Source organism: Dipodomys ordii, unplaced genomic scaffold, assembly GCF_000151885.1.
Source record: "Dipodomys ordii isolate 6190 unplaced genomic scaffold, Dord_2.0 Scaffold135, whole genome shotgun sequence".
Lineage (NCBI taxonomy): Eukaryota > Metazoa > Chordata > Mammalia > Rodentia > Heteromyidae > Dipodomys > Dipodomys ordii.
The window spans coordinates 2,813,362-2,839,276 of NW_012267351.1; the positions used below are offsets into that span (position 1 = coordinate 2,813,362).

General features: G+C 52.2%; 1 protein-coding gene across 1 annotated transcript in view; it reads left to right on the plus strand.

Annotated features, from left to right (window-relative positions):
• Nucleotides 1-25,098, plus strand: part of Adamts2 (ADAM metallopeptidase with thrombospondin type 1 motif, 2) — a 156,058-nt gene extending 130,960 nt beyond the window's left edge. The window contains exons 6-22 of the mRNA XM_013030891.1: nt 869-1,025; nt 1,516-1,621; nt 2,288-2,431; nt 2,834-2,966; nt 3,260-3,373; nt 6,120-6,265; nt 6,657-6,832; nt 8,089-8,222; nt 9,972-10,095; nt 11,643-11,723; nt 14,090-14,256; nt 15,506-15,665; nt 15,904-16,036; nt 16,901-17,108; nt 17,433-17,562; nt 18,479-18,568; nt 24,622-25,098. Coding sequence (XP_012886345.1) covers nt 869-1,025; nt 1,516-1,621; nt 2,288-2,431; nt 2,834-2,966; nt 3,260-3,373; nt 6,120-6,265; nt 6,657-6,832; nt 8,089-8,222; nt 9,972-10,095; nt 11,643-11,723; nt 14,090-14,256; nt 15,506-15,665; nt 15,904-16,036; nt 16,901-17,108; nt 17,433-17,562; nt 18,479-18,568; nt 24,622-25,085 — 2,667 coding nt within the window. The 3' untranslated portion in view covers nt 25,086-25,098. The remainder of the gene's footprint in view (nt 1-868; nt 1,026-1,515; nt 1,622-2,287; nt 2,432-2,833; nt 2,967-3,259; nt 3,374-6,119; nt 6,266-6,656; nt 6,833-8,088; nt 8,223-9,971; nt 10,096-11,642; nt 11,724-14,089; nt 14,257-15,505; nt 15,666-15,903; nt 16,037-16,900; nt 17,109-17,432; nt 17,563-18,478; nt 18,569-24,621) is intronic.
• The last annotated feature ends 817 nt before the right edge of the window (nt 25,099-25,915 follow it).

Sequence of the window (25,915 nt, forward strand, 5' to 3'; positions counted from 1 at the left end):
TTGAGCCACAGCACCACTTCCAATTTTCAGGTGGTTCATTGGAGATCAGAATCTCACGGAGTTTCCTTGCCTGGGCTGCTTTTGAACCACAATCCTCAGATCTCAACCTCCCCAGTAGCTAGGATTATCTCTCTCTCTTTCTCTCTCTCTCACCACCAGAGAATAAAAGGAAATGTCCTTGGTTTTCATGCTCTTCTCATCCACAGTTTTTGTAGGAATGGCCCATTTACTGACTTGTTCCTTGACTGCTTTATCACTTACACTTTCTTTCACTCTATTTTGTGGTTTCATAAACAGCTTCAAACAGGGAGAAACCATCAGGGTATTATCCGTCTGGAGTTACACACCACATTATAGGGGCTCCTACCTCCCCCTTTATCTTTTTTTCACAATATTTGATTATTTTCTTTACCCTGTATGATAGGTATTATTGTTCCATTTATCTTATACACTTATATGCCACACTGGCTCCCCTGCCCCTGAGCATCTAGAACCATAGCTCTTTGAAGCAAGGTCTACCATGACTTTTCTTTGTGCTGAGAACTTGCTCAGAACAGAGAACTCTGGGCAATGGGGCAGGGAGTGGGCCGCACGAAGCCCTAGGTGACCTGAGCTTTGCTACCTCGTACTCGCAAACACTGGGGTCTCTGTGGGAGCTCATGCAGGTAAGGGCACCTGGAAACCATCCCTTCCATCCCAAAGGGTGGAGCCCAGTGGAATCAATGCCTGAGAGGGACTGGCCAGGATTAAGGCCACCTGGACCAAGTTCCCAAGAGCTAGGGTCTCTCGACATGACAGCGTGCTCAACCTCCAAATAGCCTGCCATATACCAACCCAGCCCCCTTTCCTTCTCTCCCCTGCACTGCAGTCCATGAGCCTCATCGAGATCGGGAACCCCTCTCAGAGCCTGGAGAACGTCTGCCGCTGGGCCTACCTGCAACAGAAGCCGGACACAGACCACGATGAGTACCATGATCACGCCATCTTCCTCACCCGGCAGGACTTCGGGCCTTCGGGCATGCAAGGTGAGCCATGTCTCTTGCAGGGACACGGAGAGGACAGAAACCGGGGGACCAGCCATTGATCACGGGAAGGAGGAAGTGCCAGTGGAGGGGGAGAGGGGATGTGTGCTGTGGGTACCATAGCCAAAGGATGGCTTCGGTTTGTACTCGTGACCTCTGACTCTGGGAAAAACCCAGGACCTAAGCTGGTTCCCTAAGAAATTGTATCCCACCCCTCCCGCCCCCAGCAAACAGAGGGAGAGCAGAGATGATCAGACAGAGACTGAACATGGCAACCTCCAAGCCAGGCAGTATCTAATGCTGGTGGTTTTGGTGGGCAGGGACCAAGTGGGGACCCATGTCTTCAGAGCCAATCTTAGCAGGTGTGACTAGACTGTGCCCAATGGCTTCTAGGGCTGGGTTCAGGAGAGACACAGCATTCGGGCCCACCTTGTTTGGGCTTTTGCAGCCCTAGGCCTGGGAGCTGGAGCCGAGTCACCTTGTCTCCCCCCAGGCTATGCTCCTGTCACCGGGATGTGCCACCCCGTCCGCAGCTGTACCTTGAACCACGAGGATGGCTTCTCTTCGGCCTTTGTGGTAGCACACGAGACGGGCCATGTGTGAGTGGCTCTCCCGATTTGTCTGGGGGGGAAGATCGGGGCTTGGAGAGGACACCCCAGGATCCTCCCTCCCTGGCTGCCCACTCTTGTTTGAGTTCCAGAGGCACCACATGGGAAGACTTTACCTGGCACAGGATACAGCCTGGGTCTTCTTCCCATGGCAGGGACACATCAAAGGAAAGATGCATCTGAGGGCAGAGGCAGTACGCGGGGCTAGTGAGGAGCTGGTGTTGGGGGGGGGTGTCCTTCACCATGATCACATTCCAGTCCAGAGGGTAGAGCGGAGGCCCCAAGTTACAGAAGTCACTGGGGAGCGGGGAAGGGCATTGAAAGCCAGAGTTAAAGCCACAACGGACACCCTGATTAGATACCCCCAGCACTGCCTGAGGCCCAGGACCTTGGGCTATGCCAGTGTCTGTGGGACTCCCTCAGGATGGAATGTTGGTGCTGTGTGGGCTGGGGAGGATGCTGATCACTGGGTGTCTCCTCCCATAGGAGACAAGCAGCCCAGACCAGCTGGGGTTAAGAAGGCCAGTGGAGGAGGTGTGGGGCGGGGGATATGTGTTTGTGTGTCAGGGACACCCTCCTGGCGATGGGTGGGAAGGAGATGGCAGATGAGCATGGCAGGGTAAGGGTCCATCCAGGCTGGCTTGCTCTCTCGCACAGGCTGGGCATGGAACACGACGGGCAGGGCAACCGCTGTGGCGACGAGGTGAGGCTGGGCAGCATCATGGCGCCCCTGGTGCAGGCCGCCTTCCACCGCTTCCACTGGTCCCGCTGCAGCCAGCAAGAGCTGGGCCGCTACCTGCAGTGAGTGCCTCCATGCGGTCCCTGGGGGTGGGGTGGGGGCCTCCCTCCTCCCCTAAATCCCTGGGCTCAGTTCACAGTGTCAAGTTGTGCCTGGCTCCAGCCTGAGCCTTCAGACCTCAGAGCCTTCAGCTTGAAGTGCCAGGGACGGGAAGGGACAATTCGTGGTGACTTTGATGTCAGGGAGGAGATCACAGCATTGGACGGGCTCACCTTGACGGGCAAACAGACCCTGCAGCTGCTCCTAGGAGCTGAACAGCCAGGTCTTAAGCAGGACAACTGAGACAGCAATGCCAAGTGCTGTCTGACCCACCATGAAAGACTCAGTTGTCTCCCGGGCTGGATGTCCAGCCCCACCAAAAGCTGCTTGTGATCCCCTCCACCACCACGTGTCCCCCAACACAGCTCCTATGACTGCCTGCGGGATGACCCCTTCGCCCACGACTGGCCAGCGCTGCCCCAACTCCCCGGCCTGCATTATTCCATGAACGAGCAGTGTCGCTTCGACTTCGGCCTGGGCTACATGATGTGCACTGCGGTAAGTACGGGCTAGAGGGGAAAGGTGGAGGGCAGATGGATAGCAAGGTCCCCCCAGGGTCCCACTGTGTAACCCCAGCCCCTCCTAGAACACTGCAGCCCACCCCTCAGGGCCTCCAGAATCACGCAGATCTCACAGCACACACCCCCTCTCCCGCAGCCACTCAGGCCAGTTCTCCTGGGGTACCCCAGGTTATAGGACCTGGGGGGGGGTCAGCAGAGTGATTCCCTGGATGGTCCTTCACAGCAGGAAGTAGCCAGGTAAGCTTGGGGTGCTCTTATTTTTTTTTCCAGTTCCGGACCTTTGACCCCTGCAAACAGCTATGGTGCAGCCACCCTGACAACCCCTACTTTTGCAAAACCAAGAAGGGCCCCCCCCTGGATGGGACTATGTGTGCACCTGGCAAGGTGAGACTGGGCCCCGGGCTCTCAAGGACAGAGGGGTAGCAACCAGGACACACACAGAAGGCCCTGTTGATTGGGGCCTGAGCCTTCCCAAGGAACTGCAGTTATCCTCTCTTCCTCCCTTTGTAGTTACTCCCCTTGTTTCAAGGGACACAGCTTCCCATGCCAGAGAAACCCAGCAAACTCAGAGCTTCTCAGTGTGTCCCCAATCCTTTGCCCTTTGTGGGTGACTCTGAGTGGCCTGACCATGAGGCAAACACACTGGGGCATCTTCTGTGTTAGGAGGCCCACCCTCCTAGTAAGTCTGCAAAAGCAAGGGCTGCTTCTTTCCAGTTGACACAGCCAGAACTCAAGGGCCTGATTCTCATTGGTTCAGGTGAAATCACATGCACATTTCTCAGCCAATCACTTGCTAAGGTGCTGCCATAGGAAGATGAATCTAAACCTGAGTTTTCCCTTCCCTGCTGAAACTATCCTGGCTATCAGGGAGGCCCGTGGAGGGGAGAGTGGCTTAAATGATCCCACTCCACTCCACCCCCAGCCCCAACCAGTCATTCACACTGTGTTTGATCCGTGCAGGTTTTGGGCCTAGATTGGACTAGACCAGCTGCCTAATTGTCTTTCCTGGGATAAATTCTTTCCTTAAAGATACAGACTTCCAGGACCGTCCTGGAGACTGGTTTTGTTTGCTTGTTTTGTTTTTGATTTTTTTTGTTGCTGTTGTTTTACATTCAGTTTTGTTTCCATTTTAAATTATCACAAAGCATGAAATAAAGTTTACCATTTTAACTGTTTATATTGTATAGTTTAGCAGCATTTAATACATTCACAAGATTATCACCACCCCCTAGTTCCCAGACAATTTTATCAGCCTAAAATTATACCCATTAATCAATCTTTCGTCTTTCTTCTTTTTTTCCCCCAGCCCCTGGTAGCTACTAATCTGTTCTCTGTTTCTGTGGAGTTGCCTCTCCTACATTTCATGGAATCATACAATTTTACAATGTATGACCTTTTGTGTCTGACTTATTTCCCTTAATATGTTCAAGATCCATCCCAGTTGTAATTACCAATACTTCATTCCTTTTTTAATAGCTGAAGAATATTCCATTGTATGTTTATACCATGCTTCATTTATCAGCTAATCCTCTGATGATATATTTTTTTCCACTTTTTTGGTAGTTGTGAATAGTGCTGCTATGAACATTCTCTATATAACTTTTTGTTTGAAGACCCAGAAGTTGGGTTTTTTTTTAAGAAGTATCCTCAGATGATTGAGCACTGGCCCAGATTTATCAAGCTGTGAGAAGTCAGAGGTGGGATGTTGTTAGTAATTCACCAAAGACTTGGTAAAGTCAGAGATAGAATGTAGATATAGTTCTCTTTTCTTTCTAGAAAAAATGATGGTTACCCAAAATTGTGTGTAAGTAGGAATAGAATATGGTGGTAGAAGTCAATAGGGAAGAGAGAGAAACATTGGTCCCTTCCAAAGGCCTGGAAGGCAGCCTGGTAATGTGTCCACCAAGTCAGATCTTCCAATAAATTTTGTAAAAGTATGATATCTTCACCATCATCAATTAAGATCACTTCTTCAAGGCTTAAAGAAACTATCTCAAATAAGTGAAAAAATAAATAATCCAGGTATTGCTGTGGCTCATTCCTGTAACCCTCAGTACTTCATGGTGTGAAGTCAGCTTGGACAGAAAAGTCTATAACAGTCCATCTCCAAAATAACCAGCAAAAAGCAGGGTTGAAGATATAGTTCAACTGATAAAATACCAGCTGAGGCAAGCAAGCGAAGGAAACTCCAGGCCCTGAGTTCCAGCTCCAGTAGTACCCCCCCCATTGTATTTCTATAAACTAGCAATGACTGATTTAAAAATGAAATGCAGAAAACAGTTTTACTCACAATAGCATAAAAAATTAGAACAACAACCCTTATGAGTAAAGTGAACAAAAGCAATGCAAAACATATCTCAGTAGCATAAAATTTCACTGAAAGAAATTAAAGATATAAGTAAGTTGAAAGGCATCCTACTTTCATGGACCAGATTGGTCCAGTACTCATCCAGGCATGGTATCATGCTTGTATATGCAACTACTCCAGAAACAGATTGGGAGGATCACAGTTCAAGTCTAACTGGGCAAAAAGTGAGCAATACCTCATCTCAACCAGTAAATCTTAACCAGGCATGTTAGTCATGACTGTGGTTCCAGATACAAAAGAGGCAATATGCAGGCTGAGGTAGGCTCTGGGTAAAAACAAGACACCCTTCCTGGAAAAAAAAAATAAAGCAGAACAGGATAGGGGGGCATGGCTCAAGGGGCAGGGCATTTTCAATGGGTTTTGTTGTTCTGTTTTCAAACATGCAAGCAAACTACTTGGATCACATTCATTCTCTTTCACCTGTCACCTTAGCCCTCACTCTAAGAGGCATCCTAGTGTCACGGTGTGGGGCTGTGGCTGAGGGGGCAGAGTTAGGCTGGGCAAGGTACTGAATACAGGTAGACAGAGCTGTAGGCAGATAGTAGGGTTGAGAGAACCAGCACTTCCTGTGCCTCTTCCTGTCACTCACAGGCTGAGCCTGATCTTCCTGAATACTATTATCAAGGGCAAGGAAGGTTTGATCCCCATCCCCAACCCTGTACCTTCCCCTGCCCCACCCAGACACTGATGGCTGAAGAAATTGGTAGTATCCCAGGAGCCTGCTGTGAGTGGGGGTCAAAGGACAGACTTTTTGCCTTCTAGCATTGCTTTAAGGGACACTGCATCTGGCTGACACCTGACATCCTCAAACGGGATGGCAACTGGGGTGCCTGGACTCCATTTGGCTCCTGCTCCCGCACCTGCGGCACAGGTGTGAAGTTTAGGACCCGCCAGTGTGACAACCCACAGTGAGTTGGCCACTTTCCATCCCTCACCCTCCTGAGTGGCAGCCAAGGTCCCCAAAGCCCCTCTTTAGCTGAGCCCCATTCTGCAGGGCCCTGATGGCTGCCGCATGCTAGTTCCAGACTACCATTCTCCTCCTCCTACCTGCGAGGAAGCTGAGACCCAGGGGTGGGCTCAACCCCTGTCTCCAGTGCATTGTCCTGGAAAACTGATCTCCTGACCCCCTGGCCTGAGGACACACAACCTTGCTGGTTTGCAACCCACTTCAGACACAGGCTTCCTCTGTATTTTACGGGGTGTGGACATGGAGAAGAGATAGGAAAGTTAGGGGAATGTATTACACCCCACCCCCAGGCTGAGCGGCATCAAGCAGTGGATGTTTGCTTTCTTATCCAGCCCAGCCAATGGTGGCCGCACCTGCTCAGGCCTTGCCTACGACTTCCAGCTCTGCAACCCCCAGGACTGCCCAGACACCCTGGCCGACTTCCGGGAAGAGCAGTGCCGGCAGTGGGACCTGTACTTTGAGCATGGAGATGCCCAGCATCACTGGCTGCCCCATGAACACCGGGATGGTGAGGTTCAGCCTTGGGATTCTGCATAGGCCTCAGGCAGGGATAGGCAGGTCTCATCCCGTGCCTCTGAGCCCGCATGGAGCAAGGCTGCAAGAGCACTTGGGCCTGACAGCAGAGTTCACTTGTGGCCAGTGTGGCTGCAGGTATCCACTCCTGGGTTCAGCTGGAGGCTGGACTTTAATGCAGGTACCTAAACACTGGACATGACTAAGGATGCTGAGGAGAGGCTGAGGGGCCAGAGGCTGAGGGTGGCAGGCTCCACAGTCGCCATCTAGTGCACGAGACTGGAGTTTCATGGCTGGGCTGTTGTAGTGAAAGGGGGCAGCTGACTTTGCCAAATCATCAGATGACCTTTGGCCTTCAACTGTTAGGCTTCTCAGTTTACAGGTGTTGAAAGCACAGCTCCAACTACTTTAAGCATTTAAAGGGATTTATTTAGCGATTGGTAGAACCAAAAAAAAATCTGGTAGCATTAGATAGTGAGTGGCCTGGGTTTCCATAGGACACCAAACTCAAAAATGGTGCCATATTTGTATGTTTTCCTTCCACGTATTTAATGCCTTAAAATAACCTAATACCATGCAAATGCTAGCATTGTCATACTGTGTTGCTTAGAGAAGAAGATCAACAATCAAAAAACCCCAAATATTTGTATGTGCTCCATGCAGATGCAACTGTTTTCAAATATTTTCCATCTAGGGAAGTCGAGTTTGCAGACTTAGGAGTGGGTACAGAAGGTCAACAATAGATATTCTATTTAGGGCTCTCTCTGTCTGCTCTTCCCAGGGAAGTAGGCAGGGAAAGCAGGCTGGTGCCATGTGGCTCCACATGATTTGTGATGATATAGCCCCCTGCTGTGTGTCCTACTCATACTAATGCAAAGCTTGGCCATAATAGCAGAAAAGGCTGCTGTCTACCAACCCAGGCGGGCATTTTTCGTTGCCTGGGATAAAGGCTGAGCAGGGATGGTTGCAGAATCTGGTATTAAATCCAGTGGGGGGGGGGGCTCCTTGTATTCAGGACTTCATAGATGGGTGATAAAATCTCAGAGGAGGCCTATGCCTGTGAGTCCAGTGGGGAAAGTTTTGTCTAGAGGCAACAACTCAAAGGCTCAAAAGACACTGATCTGGGACAGTGGTTGCAGCCCCCTTTCCCTCAAGGGTGGGCAGGTGAATTTGAAGACCCGTGGGAGTTTCTTCTTCTGCGGATACAAGAAAGCTTGGTGCTGACTTGACACTCTACTGCTTCCCTTCTAGCCAAAGAGAGGTGTCACCTCTACTGCGAGTCCAAGGAGACTGGAGAGGTGGTGTCCATGAAGCGCATGGTACATGATGGCACACGCTGCTCCTACAAGGATGCCTTCAGCGTCTGTGTGCGTGGCGACTGCAGGGTGAGTGTCACCAGGCCAGCCTGGGACCTGGGCCTCGGTCTTCTGGGTCTCGGCTTCCACTCCTTGGGAAAACGAAGACAAAGTTTACACAGGGTCCAGAGAAACTCTATAGACCAGGGTAGGCTTTCAGATTTCCCCTTCCCCTGGCAGGAGGGAGTGGGGAGGGAGGAGCAGAGGTCGAGGTTGAACTACATCCCCGGATGATTTCTCAGGAAACCTGGGGGCTCTGTCTCATATTGCCTGGGGGGTTTGGGAGTTCCCCAGGGAACCCCTGTGCAAACCACCCAACCCTTATACTCCACAAAGCCCTCCATGAGCTATGGCTAGGTCAGCGTGGCCCAACACAAAGCTAAGTCAAGCCATCGTACATTGGGGACCATCCCTATATCCTTGGCTTCTACTAACTAGTCAATTTAGAAATATGGAGGTGGGGCCTGGAGGGGGGGCGTGACAGCTCTGAGAGTATAAAAGTGCTCGTCTCCTGTAGTAGGACCACAGGTGGGTGACTTAGTCACCCCCAGGTGGCATCGCCTTTGTACTGGCAAGAGTTCCATTCATGTTAAGTGACATTGTGGGAAGGCCAGAGCCATTGAGAGAAAAAGTATCCATACATCTCCCCACTACTGAAAAAAAGAAATAAAAAGGGGGGGGGGAAAGTATGTCTCAGTATGAAAGATAGATGGCAACAACAACTTTATTAGTATCAAGATCTAACAGATCAGCAGTTTCCTCCATTTCCCTTTTGCTCCACTTCTCTGGCACTGGGAACAGACTCTCAGAGCTACTGTTTTGAGCCACAACTGTGGCTCCACATTTTCTGAATGAGCTCAGTTTCTGGTTGGTGTTATTGGATATAAAAAGGAAAAAAAGGAAGGAAGGAAATGAAGGAGGGAGGAAAGAAGAATGGAGAAAGGGAGGGAAAGATAGGGTGTGAAGAAGGAAGACTCCAAGAGCAAAAGGAAAGGAAGTGAGTCTCTGCAGGCGTGGTAGAAGCATCTTGGAGGGAGCATTGGCTCAGAGCTTCCAGGCAGCCAGAGCAAGAAGGAAAATCCATGATGCATGCCATTATGCAATCTGGACCAGCCATGGGGAGCATATCATTGAGGGCCAAGCTCATCTCCTCCGCTGAGATCTGTTCAGAAGTGGCCTTGGGCAGGGCAGCATGGTACACGCTAGGCCCCACTGAGCTGCTGTGGCCCTGGGAATGGAGTGCTACCAGTGTCAGAGAAAAACCTGAGTGTTCTCGTCTCTGCCAGCTGGCCCGGGGCTCCATCGTTTAGTAGAATCATTTTGGCTCCCGGAGTGGCAGACTTGAGAGGATCAGTTAAGAGAATAAAGGTGAAGTCAGAGTCTCAGCCAGCTCCTGCCACTAGCCTGCCCAATACCTGAAGACAGACTTCAAGGGACATTGTATTTCTGGGTCAGAGCCAGGGGTGAGGATGTGCTGTGCTGGTGCTTCTGGAGACGGGCAGCGAGCACAGCAGGGCCAGGCCAGGCTTGGACAGATGTGCTCCTTGGAGACCAGCTGGGCCAGTGGCCCTGTGTGGGCGCTGTAGCGGGGCTTTCCAGATGTTGCTTCTCAAGGCCTGCCTTGCTCTGGGTTCCTTCCTCCTCACTGCATTGGAACCACAGGAAGGGAGATGCAGATCAGGAGCTGCAGGAGGGGAAAACAGGTGCCAGGGGTTCTGGGGTCACCAGCCCCCAAACATGGAGACATTCTCAGCGCTCCCTGCCTCCCTTCTCCTGCAGAAGGTGGGCTGTGACGGGGTGATCGGCTCCAGCAAGCAGGAGGACAAGTGTGGCGTGTGTGGTGGGGACAACACCCACTGCAAAGTGGTCAAGGGCACATTCACGCGCTCGCCCAAGAAACACGGTGAGTGAGTCCCACCTTCCACCCGGGCCCCGAGTGGAGCAGCCTCAGCACCTGATGCACAGGCTGAGCCCTGCAGGGCTGGGCCCGAACCTCCCCTGGGGCTCTGTCTGAGTTCTGGACTGTTTAGGGCTGAGATCTGGGAGGGTCAGAGGGGGAGAAGGAGAACCTGAAGTTAAAGCAGCCATAATCAGAACAGAAGAGGGAGAATGAAGGCCCAGGTCACAGGATCAGGACCAAAAAATCCACAAGTTGAGACTCGGAAATCCTTATCAGGGCTGGGAATGTGGCTTAGTGGTAGAGTGCTTACCTAGCCCTGGGTTCGATTCCTCAGTACCACATACACAGAAAAGGCCAGATGGCTCTGTTGGCTCAAGTGGTAGAGTGCTAGCCTTGAGCAAAAGAAGCTCAGGGACAGTGCCCAGGCCCTGAGTTCACACCCCAGGACTGGCAACAAAAGAAAAAAGAAGGGAAAGAAAGAAATCTTTATTAGAGATCAGAGGTTAGCAGAGGACCCCTTCCCTAACCTCCAGGGAGGCCCAGCCTGCCTGCCTCTTGCTCCCTCCATTTCTCTGTCTCCAGCTAGCTGTCAGCAGGACTTTCTTCACTGGCTTCCCTGGTCAGTGCAGCCAGTGGCCCGCTGGCCTCTTTTATTCTGTCTCCACAGGTGATGAGGCTGGGGAACTTAGTCCATTTTTTTTGTTACTGTAACAAAATACCTGCGATTATGAAACTTATAAAGAAAAGTTTGTTTAGCTCATAGTTCAGGAAGCCAAGATGTCTATAAGCATGACCCTTACTCTGACAACAGCCTCTCTCCTTTCATCACATCGTGGCAAATGGTGCCATTATGGCAGAAGTGTAGGCAAGGAAAAGAGAGATCACAGGGTGAAACAGAAAACTAGAGCCAGGAAAGGTCCTACCTCTTAACCACTCCCCCCCATCACCACACACTGGGGACCAGGCTTCCACACATGAATCTTTAGGGGGTACATTCAAGTCATATCCAAACCACACTAGTTTCTTTCTAGACTGTGCTTCTGCCTACACCTTGTGTGGTCCTGTCTGCATTTTGGTAGATTCGGCAGTCTATATCTGAACCGGAAGAGGCCACTTTGGTTTGCTAATTGGAGAGAGCCAAGGGAAAACATGCAATACTTGGCTGGGGCCAGCGCCAGGGAATGCCTGTTTGAGATTAAGTGCTCAGTACTGGCCTTGTCAAAGGCAATGTGGTCCAACCAGGCCATGAAGTCTGCAGAGGGCCTTCTACCTACACAGGCAGGCACGTTAGCGCCCTGCTCTGGATTTCTGTCTGAGCTTTCAGTGGGGGAGGCAATGGGAAAATCTGATGATGGGCAGGACGCACCTTCTGGCCCTCGGCTGTGGCTGGTCCCAGACCCAGTATCTTTCTGATGGGTGGGAAACCAAAGCCTGGGAAATACAGTAGTCTTGGGAAAGCCAGCCATGGAGCCCACGAGGTCCCTCAGATTGTCTGACTTTGAGCTGCCTTTTCCTTTCTCATTTGCTATTCTTCCTTTCAACTCCCAAAGATTACATCAAGATGTTTGAGATCCCCTCCGGAGCCAGACACCTGCTCATCCAGGAGACAGACAGTGCCAGCCACCATCTGTGTGAGTGTCCGAGCTCAGACAACTCCATATTTCCAGGTCTTGGCTCTTCTTGGATGGGAAGAGTGCCAGGGGTCTGAGGCCTGGGTTGTGTGGCCAAGACCAGAGCGGGGATACTCTAACTGACCGACATAGCTGCAGCCCCTATCTACCACCCACCTGGAGGGTCTTTCTGGGGCTCATCTCCCTGTGGGAAGGCCAGAGTTTGGGCTCAGAGGACTCCCCCTGGCAGCAATGTAGAGGGGCCTGTGTTCAAGCCAGGCCATGCCTCTCTGGTCTGCAGAATGCTGGTAGGCCCCCATCAACCCTTGGGAAAGGATGACAGGATCAGGTTCCAGGGTGGTACGCCGCACATACCCACTAGAGGGCGCCAGAGCCCACTGTGGGATGGGATCATTCCATACATTCACATATTTTCACTTTATTTATTCATTTACTCTGGGGATGGAACCCAGGGCCTCACACATTGTAAGCATGTGCTCCAGCCCTTTCATGTGAAATTCAAGAGATTCCACCTGCCGTAGGGAAGTCTGACAGCTCTTGGAAATCTGCACGCTCTCACAACTCTGGTGACGCTGCCCACGTGGCAGCCTCGGCCTGTGAACTGGGCATTCCCTGGCTACCCAGAACATGACTTAAGGGCTCCCCTCACCTATTACCAACCCCCAAAGGAGTTTTCCAGACTCTGTCTCCTGGGTAGTTGTCAGGAGACTCCAGTGGTGATTCTGGGGGCCAGTGGACAAGTCCTTGTCCCCAGCCAGGCTTTCCCTTTGTCTCCAGCCCTGGGAAGTGGGATAGGGGTGGGAAACTTCCAAATAGCCACAGTGAGCACCCCAGGATGGTGACCAGCCCCCACTCTCTTAGTATTCATTGCCCTTCCGTTCTGAAAGGACACTTGGTAAGTGCAGAAACGGTACTTGCTAAGTAGCAGTACTGTCCCAAACTATTTCCCACGGAGTCTCTGAGGCCGGGGTCCAAACTTCTTTGGCAAAAGGCAGCAAGTGCCTGAGCAGTTTAAAACCTGCTGACTTGACACTGGGCACCAGTGTCTCATGCCTGGAATCTGAGCTTCTTAGGAGGCTGAGATCTGAGGTCTGTGGTTCAAAGCCAGCCCTGGCAGGAATCTGTAAGATTCTTATTTCCAATATACCACCAAAAAGCTAGAAGTAGAGCTGTGAATCAAGTGGTATAGTGCTAGCCTTGAGTAAAAGAAGCTCCGGGACAGCACCTAGGCCAGACCCTAGGTAGGACTGGAGCATGAGTACACACACACACACACACACACACACACATGCATACACGCATGCGTGTACACAGACCTGCTGGCTCCAAACTAAGGCTTTCTTTACAACATGGATTGCAAGGACTTGTACAGGAAATGATTTTTTAACCTGTTTCCTATCTGTTATCTTCTCCTCCCCTCAACCCAGTCACCCACAGCCCCTATGGCTGCTTTCCATACTGCAGGCAGTGTGGTGCTTCCTGGCCAGCCAGGTTCTCTTGGATGGTGTAAGGAGACCCAGTGGCCCCCTTGGGGAGTGAAAGGAGCTGGTGGGGCTATGTCCAGGCCATAGTTACAGATGGGTGCAGAACTGTGCCTTCCCAGCTAGATATCAACTCATCCCCAACTCCCACCCATCCCTGTGCCCTGGGTCTAGCACATGCCCTGCACCCGGTAGAGATGCCTCCCTGCTAGCCTACTCTGGAAGCATCTGCATTTGTCAGCTTCACTTTGCCACAATGAAACACCTGAGGCAGTTGACTCATAAAGAGAAAAGGTTTCCTTAGCACACCATTTTTGGAGGTTCAAAGGCATGGTGCCTTAATTGCTCCAGCCCTGATGAGGGCAATACATGGTGGTACATTGATGGGAGGGCATGTAGGAGCAGAGGGAGGGTGGTCAGGGTCCCTCAGTTCCCTTCCAGGGCCATTCCCAATGACCTAAAGGCCTCCCATTAGGCCCCACCCCTCCCAGGCTCCACCACCTCTGAATGGCACCTCCCCGTCCTAGAGACAAAGCTTTGAGGACACATTCACATCAACTTCCAAGTGCCACTGAGGCCCTGGTTAGTGGCAGGGAGGTGTCCTTGGCAACTGCAAAATCACCTCTGAGGGGAACCCTGGAGCCTCCAGGACTCAGAAGGGCCGATCCAGAAAGAGCCACGTGGAGGGTAATTATTTAGACTCAAGCCCCAGAGCAAGATGTGACCCTCCCAATGTGATGTGGACTATCAGAGGCAAGGGGCTCTGCTCCCCACCACGCCCCGGGCCATCCAAAGCCCAGTGCCCTGCAGTGTCTCCCCAAGCAGGTCTGGGTCTTGCACGTGAGTGACTGTGGCCGGGCGGGGGGGCTCCTTTGCCATTCTCAGCCGTCAAGAGCCTGGAGACAGGCAAGTTCATCTTGAATGAAGAGAACCACGTGGACCCCAATTCTAGATCATTCATTGCCTTGGGCGTGGAGTGGGAATACAGGAATGAGGACGACAGGGAGACGCTGCAGACCATGGGTCCCCTGCACGGCACCATCACTGTCCTGGTGAGTTGGGGTGGGCCGGCTCCCCTCCTTGCCGCCCGGACATGGGGACCAGTGAGTGGTCTGGAGAGGGCTGGAAGCCCTGAGCCTCTCTGCATGCTTCAGGCCACACACTAAGCAGACTCTTAGACCTGCTCTGGCCCCAAACGCAGCGTTAGAACCAGGAACGGGCACTGGGGCCTTGGGCCCTGCACCTGCCCAAAGAGGGATTTCCATCACCTTGGTCCCTGAGTTCAAGCCCCAGTAGCCCCCTCACACGCACACACACAACACCAACAATAAAAACCATATATCCTGTCTTTTGTGTTCATTTGTTGTCAAAATGTTCTGACCAGTTCCTGTATAGGTACTGCTGATTTGCAGTAGCCCCTCCCCTATAAACCCATCGAGTCCCAAAGAAATGTGTTGAGAGCCAGGCATGGTGGAAAACCCTGGTCATGTCAGCTATGCTACAAGTGTAGGTAGGGGGATCACAGTCCAGGGCTGGTCTGGATAGAAATAGGGAAAAAAATAACTAAAAGTCCAAAAAAGAGACTTGGGTCTGTGGCTCAACTACTAAGAATTCTGGCTTAGCAAATGTGACACTCTGAGTTCAAACCCAGTACCTCCAACCAAAAGGACCAAAATAGCCGGGCACTGGCGGCTCATGCATGTAATTCTAGCTACTAAGGAAGCTGAGATCTGAGGCTCACTGTTCAAGGCCAGCCCAGGCAGGAAAGTCCATGAGACTCTTATCTCCAATAAACCACCAGGAAACTGGAAGTGGCGCTGTGGCTCAAGTGGTAGAGCGCTCGCCTTGAGCTGAAGAGCTGAGGGACAGCGCCCAGGCCCAGAGTTCAAGCCCCATGACCAATCCAAAATTTAAAAAAAGGATCAAAGCCACCGACCATCCTAGCAAAACACACTGCAGGACATGAGATAGTTGTATGGTGATCTCTTGGTTGATAGAACTGCCACCTTGCATCCAGAGAGAGGATCGCGCTAGTCCAGGAAAAGGTTCAAATTCAAAATCCCAAATACATAAAAGACTCCAAGTACTGTTTCTATCAAATGCACATCACATCTCCCGTCAGTAAGTTGGGAAATGGTAAGGCCACACCGGAAGTCAGGGACCGTCTGCATTTCCCCTTGGGGTCATGGTCCAGTACTCAGGGATCTGACTGAGCAAGGAGGGTTTCAAGTTCTACATTGTCTGCGAGGGAGGGTGGACAGCGAGGCAGACCCATGCACAGCTGTACGTGTATGGGCTTAGGTTATCCCAGAAGGAGATGGCCGGATCTCGCTGACCTACAAGTACATGATCCACGAGGATTCGCTCAATGTCGATGACAACAATGTCCTCGAAGATGACTCTGTGCGCCACGAGTGGGCCTTGAAGAAGTGGTCTCCTTGCTCCAAGCCCTGCGGTGGAGGTGAGGGGTGGGGGGGACTTCCCATTGTGGGGTTCCTGGGCTAGATGACAAGAAGAGAACTACCAAGGGCTGGGGCTCAGCAAGGGCAGGAGCTTGGACTCCTACAGGAGGCCTGAGCTGGGTGGACAGTCTTCTGGATGAAGGGTTCCAGGCAGAGAGTCAGCGCCCTCCAAGCCCCTTTGGGAAGAGGGAGGTCTTCCCCATACCACTGAGCCCCCCTCGAGTACCCTGTGTCCAGGGTCTCAATTCACCAAGTATGGCTGCCGCCGGAAGCTGGACCACAAGATGGTGCACCGAGCCTTCTGCGGCGCTCTCCCGAAGCCCAAGGCCATCCGTCGAACCTGCAACCCCCAGGAGTGCTCCCAGCCTGTGTGAGTGCCGGGGGGGGTGCGGGGAAGGGGACCCCTAACCCAGTGTCTCCCTCAGAGGGAGAGGTCAGAGGCCACAAGATCCTCCATGAAGGGAGGGGTAGTATCTGAACCTTAGAGCAGCTCAGGCCCTGGCATGGCCTTGGGGTTTGGTGGCTCATTCCTCACCCACCATGTCTCATGGACCCCCCCAAGATGCTGCAGGTTGAAAGGAGCACCTCGGCCTCCAAGCCAGAACACTAGTATAACCTTGGAAGTCACAGCAAATGGGGGAAACTGAGGCTCAGAGAACTGGCTTCCAGTGTAGAGACACATGTTTCCTAAGCGGTGGTTTTTGGTCTTCAGGCTCTGGGGCTTGGTGGGGGGTACTCCATTTCTGGGTACAGGTTTCTTTCCGGGGTATCTAGGAAGATGGCAGATGGGGGTCACATGAGACAGGGGGACTAAGGGAGTTCACTCTAAAAAGAAAAGATACAATCAACTCTTTCGGGTTGGAAGCATAGCTCAGATGGTAGCGCACCAGCCAGGGCGCACAAGTGTCAGATACCAAGTTCGAGTCTTGGTCTCAGACAAAAAGATAAAGTGAGGCTGGGGGCAGATTAGAAGCCTGAGAGGTTAGGATACATTATAATGGACAGATGCACCGTAACCACCTGGCTCAGCAGCGTCTCCAGTTGTGGACATGCGTGGAATTATCCGAGCCTCAGTTTCCCCTCCATGCAAACCCACACACAGCCAGCCCCTTTGCAAGAACAGGAAAAAGGTTCACCATCTACCGGGGCCATTCCAGACAGGGCCACGAGAGCTCAGCCAGGCTGCTTCTCCGGGGCTGCAGGGGGCTGACAGTGTACCACCCTGCCCTGGCAGGTGGGTGACCGGCGAATGGGAGCCCTGCAGTCAGAGCTGCGGGCGGACCGGCATGCAGGTGCGCGCCGTGCGCTGCATCCAGCCCCTACACAACAACACCACCCGATCTGTGCACACCAAACACTGCAATGACAACCGGCCCGAGAGCCGCCGAGCCTGCAACCGAGAGCTCTGCCCTGGTCGCTGGCGGGCTGGGCCCTGGTCCCAGGTAAGTCCCTCTTGATACCTTACCCTTGATCCCTCCCCCCTACCACCCCCACTGAGCTTGGGAGAGACTGAGGAGGCCTTCCACTTTGGGCACAGTGAGGGCTGTGATTTCCAGAGTCTTCTCTGGCAGCCTTGGTGTGTTGGGGACTTCCAAGGCCACCCAGAGGCTCAGTCAGTCCCCACAAGGACTCCGGTGGTCTCGTGGTCACAGAGAGGCTGCGGAGTGGTCAGAGTCAGCTGATGGAGATGGCGTCTGAGCCTCCTCCAGATTGGAACCCCCGCTCGGGGTGGTGCCCCCCTTTGACTGGTGACTCTCCCCTGACAGTGCTCGGTAACCTGCGGCAATGGCACCCAGGAGCGGCCAGTGCTCTGTCGCACGGGGGATGACAGCTTTGGTGTCTGCCTGGAAGCGCGGCCTGAGACAGCCCGGATCTGCAGGCTTGGTCCCTGTCCCCGTAAGCTCTCTGTTGTGCTGTGTGTGTATGCGGGGGGGGGGGGGCATCTAAGCAAATTCTTCTCTTTCTTCAAACTGGCTGGACTTAAAGAAGTTCCTCACCGGGGCTGGGCTTTCCCTAGAGGGAATGGAAGGGAGAGAGGGTGGCATTTTGCCCCACGCTGCTGTTGGGCCAAGCCTGGTACAGACAGGGAAAATGGGCTTACCTCAGTCCAGCACGGCCTTCCCAGCCCTCTTGGTAGCGGTTGTGGACTTCTGCCAGGGGCTAGTGACAGAATACCTCCTGCAGATTCCTGGCCTAGTAGCACACACAGCTCCCCTCTCCTGGTCCCCAAGAGACTCAAGACTCCCTCAAGATCGGCCCAAGGGCTGGGAAGGTGGCTCAGTGGTAGAGTGCTTGCCTAGCATGCATGAAGCCCGGGGTTCGATTCCTCAGTACCACATATACAGGAAAGGCCAGAAGTGGTGTTGTAGCTCAAGTGGCAGCAAAGAAAAAGTGGTAGTCTTGAGCAAAAGAAGCTCAGGGACAGTGCCCAGGCCCCGAGTTCAAGTTCCACAACCGACCAAAAAAAAAAAACCAGTGGCTCAAGACTGTTTTTGCTTCTACTAAGGAAGGAATGCAGGGAGAGGTCAGGTGTACTTGCACCTTGGACCCTGGACTGGGGAGCGGAGGGATGTGGAGGGAGAAGGAGGAGGAAGATTGGGAGAAGAGACGGAAGGAGAGAGTGGGGAAGGCCAAAAGGCAGGACCAGTTTGTCCCTGGGGGGCCAGTGATGACCCCCCAGATGAGTTGGAGTCCTTTCTATTGCTCCCCCCACCCCGGGGATACCAGTGTCAGAGCCATGTTGCTTGGGCTGGGATGAGTGGGGGGCCCACCCGGAGGCCCCAGCAGCCATGCCCCCCTCTCTCCCTTCCAGGAAACACCTCCGATCCATCGAAGAAGAGCTACGTGGTTCAGTGGCTGTCCCGGCCCGACGCAGATGCACCCATGGCGAAGACCTCGTCAAGTAACCGACCCATTTATAACTCTGCCTCTGTCCTGCAGTGCATGCCCCGCGCCTTGTGGGGCCTGCCCTGGGCCCCGCTCCTCTCTCTGTACGGAAAGCTGCCCTGATCGCGGGGTGCACGCCCGCATCTCTCTTTTTCTCCGGGCTCTGTGCCCGGCAGCTCCTTGGAGCTTGTAACACCGGGTTGTGAGCGGAGGCCCGGCCTTGGGGAGCATCACCGGCCTCTCCTTGCTGTGGGGGGAGGAGGCTGGGACCTGGTTGGCGATAGCTCGTAAAGGGGCAAAGATCTGTCGTAGTGGTGCCGGAGGGGCTGGAGGTCAAAGAGCAATCGATCGTGCCCATTTGGCCCTGGTGATGGGTGCAAGCCGGCACACACCCCCTGGCTCACAATGCCCCCCGCCGTTGTGGAGGCCAGGCCAGAGGGGTCTCTAGGCCGTTGAGGTGTTGTTTTGTTTTGTTTTGTTTGCGTCGCTGTGCCGGGTGATCAGACTCCCTCCTTCCCCACCCCTCACCCCCCCCTCCAAGTTTCCAGCAGCATCGGGAGCCACCTGCTGCCGCTGCTGTCCTGTGGAGCTGCCCCTCTGCTGAGTGTGTCCTTCCGCCTTGTGACACTGTGGCCTGCTTCTGACTGGCCTTTGCATCCGGCCCACACCGCCCTGGTTCCCCCCACACACACACACACCTCCCCTGTCCTCTCAGGGGTCTGGTCGTGAAGGAGGAGACAGAGGGATGTGTCCCCTCCTGGGGGACACGATTCCTATTCTCTGTCCACTTGCTCCAATGGCCTTTTCTTACCGTGTGCATAAGACCCCGTGCAGAGGGTTGAGAGTACGAGAGATTGGTGATCGATGGATGGATGGATGGATGGATGATTGATTGATGATTGATTGTGTGATATGGATTTGCCTCGCCTACCAGTGTGAACAAACTACAGAATTACCTCAATTTTTATTGCTTTTGTGCTTAGGAAACAAACAAACAAACTATGTAGAACATGCCTTAACGTTGAAAGGTCACAGGACTGGCTGCTGAGTCCAGCCTCAGTGGAGGACGTGGTCCAGGGAGGAGGCGGGCACCAGAGGTCTAAGGGAAGAGTGTCCAAGTCACCCACTTTGTTTTTTTTTTTCTTTTTTGTGCCAAGGGCAAGGTTTCTAGATGCAGATGGTGGCCTTGCTCCTTCTGCTGAGGGAATCCGAGCTCCCGGAGTCCTGGGGACACTGGTTCCATCCATCTCCGTAAAAAAGGAGCCCCATAAGGATACCCACCTGGCCAAATGGCGCTGACTGTTTTGTGGAGACCCCCCCGCCCTGCATGGCGTGGGGGGATCCAACAGCGCGGCCTTACTCCCAGAGGGTCACACACCCTGGACCCTTAGCTGTGACCAATGTAGCACTCCTGTCCTACCCCTAGGCCAACTGCATCAATTAAGAACAAACCTGCTGGACCACGGATCCCAGCCTTCTTCTCCTCCTCCTCTTCCTCTTCCCCCTCCTCCTCTGGCACTAATTACTGTTATGTAAATAATCGGTGTGTAACTGCATACTAATCTTCATGACTGTTAACTTCCAGCTTTCTCGAGGCAATGTGGGTGACCTCTGTAGCCGGGAAGGCACAGCGTGGCTCCCAGGCATTGTGCTCTCTTGTCTATATGCACTTTGGTTTATCAGGGATATTTTATTAGTGTTTTTGTATGTATTTAATGACGTATGATTATCGGTTCCATTGTTGTTGTTGCTTTTCTGTTGTTCTTTTTATTTTTTCCTTAATGAGACCACATTAGCGTGTGCCAAAGTGACTGTGAAAAATGACCTTTTATTCTCACTAATGATGAAAAGACCTGTCATGCATCCCACAAATAAACTCAATAAAAATTCAGTCAAACTGGGTGCTTGGGTTTGGCAAGCTAATGGCTCGTTGTCTTCACCTTCATGGCCACCTCGCCAGGGAGCCAGGGAGTTGTTCTGCAGCACTGATTAGGGTGCCGACTTGACTGTAATGACCTCACAGCCCGTCCCCTGTCTACCACAAGGGTTTGGGTTCATTCTTTCATTCTCTCTCTTAAAAAAAGGAAAGTATTTCCCAACATGCAACAGTGCACTGCATGATTTGGAGTTTCTGACCTTTAATGCGAAGCAAAGTCTAGGTTCTCTGCTTCCATGTGGAGTCTCAGAATCAGGAAGAACAGTTTAGAACACCCCTGGGTGCCAGTTGCTCACACCTGTAATCCTACATACTCAGGTGGCTGAGATCCGAGAATCTTGGTTCCAAGCCAGCCCAGGCAGGAAAGTCCGTGAGACTCTTATGTCTAATACACTTCTCGGAAAAAGTTGGAAGTGGCACTGTGTCTCAAGTGGTAGAACGCTAGCCTTGAACACAAAAATGCTTAGAGACAGAGCCCAGGCCTGAGTTCAAGCCCTAGGACTGATTTAAAAAAACCAAAAAACAAAACCTGAACAGTGAAGTGGAAATGTAAGTGCCTGGTCACCTGTCCATGCACCACCACCAGGTCACTGTCCTGGCCCCAGGGTCCATCCTAGTTGTAATCATCTCTCAGTATTGTCAGGGCACTGGTTCAGGTTCTCTGGGGACTCAAGACCCTTATATAAAAGAGCCCAGTATTTACGTACAACCTAAGCACTTCCTGCTGTATAGACTAAATCATCTAAAGATCACTTAGGATGCCTAATGGCATGCAAATGCGATGTTCATACCTGTTCTTCTATATTGCTTGGGGAATAATGACAAGAAAAAAAAAGTCTGTGCATGTTCAGTAAGATGCATTTCTCTTTTTGCCAAATATTTCTGATCCATGGGCTCACCAATGTGTAATTGTAAATACGGAGTAACAACTGTAGTCAAGTTGTTCCCAGCTGATGTAATATCAAGCTCTTGACTTGTGTTGTTCTTTTTTTTTTGCCAATTTTTTTATTCACTGACTTATTTCAGTGTGTATGTGTTTGTGTGTGTGTGTACTGGGGCTTGAACTTGGGGCCTCGTGCGCTCACTAGGCTTTTTTGTTTGTGGCTGGTGCTCTACCATTTGAGCCACACCCCCAGTCCAGCTTTTTGGGCTAGCAAATTGGAGATCAGAGTCTCACAGACTTGTTTGCCTAGGCTGGATGGATTTCAACTTTCAGCTCTCAACTGCCTGAGTAGGTAGGCTTATAGGTGTGAGCCTATAATGTCAACCCAGTTGACATTTTCATTTTTTTTGGGGGGGGGTCCAGTCGTGGGGCTTGAACTCTGGGCCTGAGCGCTGTCCCTCAGTTCTTCAGCTCAAGGCTAGCACTCTACCACTTGAGCCACAGCGCCACTTCCGGCTTTTTTCTTTTTGCTTATGTGGTGCTGAGGAATCGAACCCAGGGCCTCAGGCATGCAAGGCAAGCGCTCTACCACTGAGCCAACTTCCCAGCCCGACATGTTCATTTTTAACAATGGAAGGCAATGTAGCTGCTCGGAGAATGTCCAGAGGGAGTCAGACAAGGAATTCCTCTATGGAAATAGGTAAAAGGGAGCCATGAGCCCAGTCATCAGTGCTGACTGTTTTACTTACCCAGTGAGTACTGAGCACTTCTGTGGATCAAGCTCTAATCCAGACAAGCTTTAACCAGGGATCAGCCAACTTTTTCTACCAAGAGCTAGGTATTGTGGCTGAGAAGGCCACTATCACACTGCTCAATACTGCCCTTGTATTGGGAGAGCAATGACAATAAATGGAGTGTGGCAGAGTGTCAATAAAACTTTATTTATAAAACCAGATGAGAGAACAGATCCTTCTATCACCATTGCTTCCTGGCTCCTATGGCAGATCTTATAGCCAGCCCTTTTCCATATCCCCACCTGTATCCCGAGGAGCGCTGAGGTCAGTGGGGTTTTCACAAAACTTTCCGTCTCAGTGGCTACTTAGAGAAGGGAGTACAGGTGGGGCTCTGTGTCCCCTCCCCTAAACCTCAAGCAGGACCGTGCTGATTTGCCTGCATAATGTCTTGGGTGTCTGAGGAAAGCACACTCAAGTGTCAAATCCCTGAGAGCCACCGTCTAGGCCCCTGAGTGTAAGACCTTCACCCTCCAATCTACTGGTGAGCGTTTCTCAATCAGTTAGGACCACCTGGGCTTTCCCAGAACGGCTGGTCAGCTTGTGCAGTGAGGGCTGCAGCCAGTCATGTTTCCTCTTTGTTTTGGCCACTTAGAAGTACAGGTTCATTGTTTTGGGTGAGGGAGGGGGAGATGTCTGTCTGTCTGTCTGTGGCAGTATGTGCCGTGAATGTTCTTGCCTGTAGCTTTAGTTGATTTCTAGGTTGTATTTTCTGCCTCGGGCATTCGTAGCTTCTTTCCGTTTATCTCTTTTATACTTGTATGCGCAGACATCCTTACATTCTTTGATTCACCGAGCTTGGCTTGGGGACTGAGGGTGTGTACACACAGCTGATCCTTGGGACTTTGAGGGTGATGGCAGTCAGGCAGCTCCGGTCACTTTTAGATGACAATAATATGGGAACTTGCAGGCTGGGAGGGAGTTGGGGCAGGATAGACCAGGAGTCTGCGGAATAGGGAGCTTTTACCTCCTAAGAGAGCTTGGGCGATGCTTCAGAGGCTGAAAAAGGAAATTCTGGAGCAGAATGACTGGATGAGCTGAAGAGAGGACAAATGATACAGAGGCAAACAATGAAAGGGGCCTTTTTTTTTTTTTTTTTTATTAAAACCATGATGCAACCCAGAGGCAAGGCAGCGTGGCCAGACAGGAGTGGAAGAGAGGCGTGGACAGGCTGGGAAGGACTTGGAGATGAGGGAGCAGGTGGGGCAGGGACACCACGAATCCGGCTGAGGTGTCTGAAAGGCCACTCACTGAGGCTGCTGGTGCCATCTGATGCCATGAACTTGGGCTAGATGGGTAAGAATGTGCCAGGTGTCTTTGGACCCACGGGAAGTACAGCTGGGAGCAATGGTCCTTGGTGGGAGCGGAGGGTCTATTCCTCCTGGGTGCGCAGGAGAGCTACATGGCGATGATGCCTGCTCCCTCCTCCTCCATCCCACTGTCCATCCTTGAATTAGGGGATGAGGTACATGGAAGGGAAGGTGCATCAGGAGCTTACGTGAGGGTATCAGGAGCCATCACTGTGGAAAGAGCTGAAAACGTGACTGGCAGGGTGGGGCCCAGTGAGCTCTGAAACCAAGAATTCACAGTGGAGCTCATCTCCCTCTTCTGTCTGAGGTATTCTTTGACATTGAATGGGTTGGGTAAATCCTGTCCTTTTTCAGGTTGTGGGTGGAATGCTACGGGAGAGGGAAAGGGGTGTGACATTTTGGGTCAAAAGGGAGAGGGACAGCCAGAGAGGAATGATGGCCTTGAATCGACAGAGCTGTGGGCAGAGGGGGGTGGGCTAGGAAGAAGACAGCTGTGCAGGGAGAGACCTGAGAGAGCCAGGACTCTGCGTGCTGGCTGGACCATGAGAGCCAGTTTCCTGTATGGGAAAATGCTGGACAGAGGGTGAGCGTTTAGCAAAGCATTCAGTTTGTTTGAGGAAGGGCTGCCCAGTGGGTAAGTTGAGGCAAGTGTAGATAGAGAAACACACGCACTGGCCACTGTTCAGAGCACCTGGGGAGTCTGCGTCAGGATGGGGGTGTGGCAGGGCACACGGGAGCTCACAGCCAGGCTCTGGGATGGGCGCTTTTAGGTTTCATTTTGTTATAGTCAGGACTTGTTAAGTGGCATTGGGGTCGCCACGAGGGTCTGTAGTGTGAAGAGCCGGCCAAGTTCCATTCTTGTAAGCATTGAAATCACTCTGAAAGAGCGAACATCTCAACCTTTGAGACCCCTGGAAAAATCCAGCTGCAGCTGGGGCTTTGCTTGCAGGAGGGGCGCGGGGCTCGATGGATGCCACCCTGCTAGGCACGTGGACGCCGCGAGCACACAGACTATCCGTGCAAACGCTCTGGCTCTAGGCTGCCTCTGGGCTCTTTCTCACATGCCTCCTCCAGCCGCTGCACCCTGCGGGGGGCACCAAGTCCCCCTTACCCTGTCCTTTGGTTATTTGTCCCAATTTTCTCTTTCAGAGGACCACTGCCAAGGTGACAAGTCAATGTTCTGTAGGATGGAAGTCTTGTCTCGCTATTGCTCCATCCCAAGCTACAACAAACTCTGCTGCAAATTCTGCAATCTGCAAAACAACCTCACCGACCTGGACGACCGGGCAGAGCCACCGCCGGGGAAACACAACGACATCGAGGTGTTCATGCCCACGCTCCCAGGACCCACCCTAGCCACGCAGACACAGCCTTCGCCGGGCGCCAGCCCGGAGATCCCTCTCAATGTCTCCAGCGTCAATGCCTCCAGCACCGAGGACCACCCAGAAACCAATGCTCTAGATGTCCCCTACAAGGTCCATGGCCTGGATGACGAAGCCCAACCGCCCAACTTAATCCCCCGACGACCGAGCCTGTATGAAAAGACCAGGAACCAAAGGATCCAGGAGCTCATTGATGCAATGCGGAAGAAAGAGGCGCGCCGGAAGGCCTAATAAAATGCAAAGAGCATCGTGGCGTTCATGTTTCTTGCTTGTAGAGATATTCCATGGGATGGAGAGCAAATCTTAAGCCGTTGGACATGAAGCCAAAGTTCCTGATTCTAAAAGGTTTCGTGGGGGGGGAGGGGAAGAAGGGAATGACACTGTGTATGTGTGTGTGCATGTGTGTGTTGGTGTATGTGTGTTGGCGTGTGTGCACATGCGTGTGCATAAGGCAGTCAGGTTAGACTGTATATTCTTTTGCTGGATGAGGAATCACCTGAATCGTGTAATAGTGTTGGGTGCAGAGTAGACAGGACTGGAGAAGAGCAGGAAGCAAAAGGGAAAACAGGAGCAATTGGACTTCCCCAAACTGCTGAACAGTGGATGGCAAGTTCCCTGTCCCTAGGAGATATGGCTAAGACATTTCTCATTAGGCCCCAAATCAGGACCCACCCACGGGCACTGTTAAGACACCCTGAGATTTCCTTCATAACTAAGCAGTGGTCAAGATGAGCTCTCTAGGGTCCTAAGGACCAGGCCGGTGCTGAGGATGAATGCAGTGACCAGTTTGGGACAGTGGGGACACACTGGGAACTTACATACACCATGTTAGAGCGGCTTGTGAGCTGTGGCCATGGCTGCTAGGGTGAAATCTGTCTTCCTCCAGGAGCCCTGGCTTGGCTTTTTCAAAAAAAAAAAAAAAGGCATAGTTTTGTTTCTGTTTTTGTTTTTCCTATGAAAACTCTGTCTTTAAGTCAACTCTAAATAGTTTAAAGGAAATTTGGAAGACTCTTAGGGTCTGAATCCAGTCTCAATCATTAATTCATCACCGGGGGTTGCCT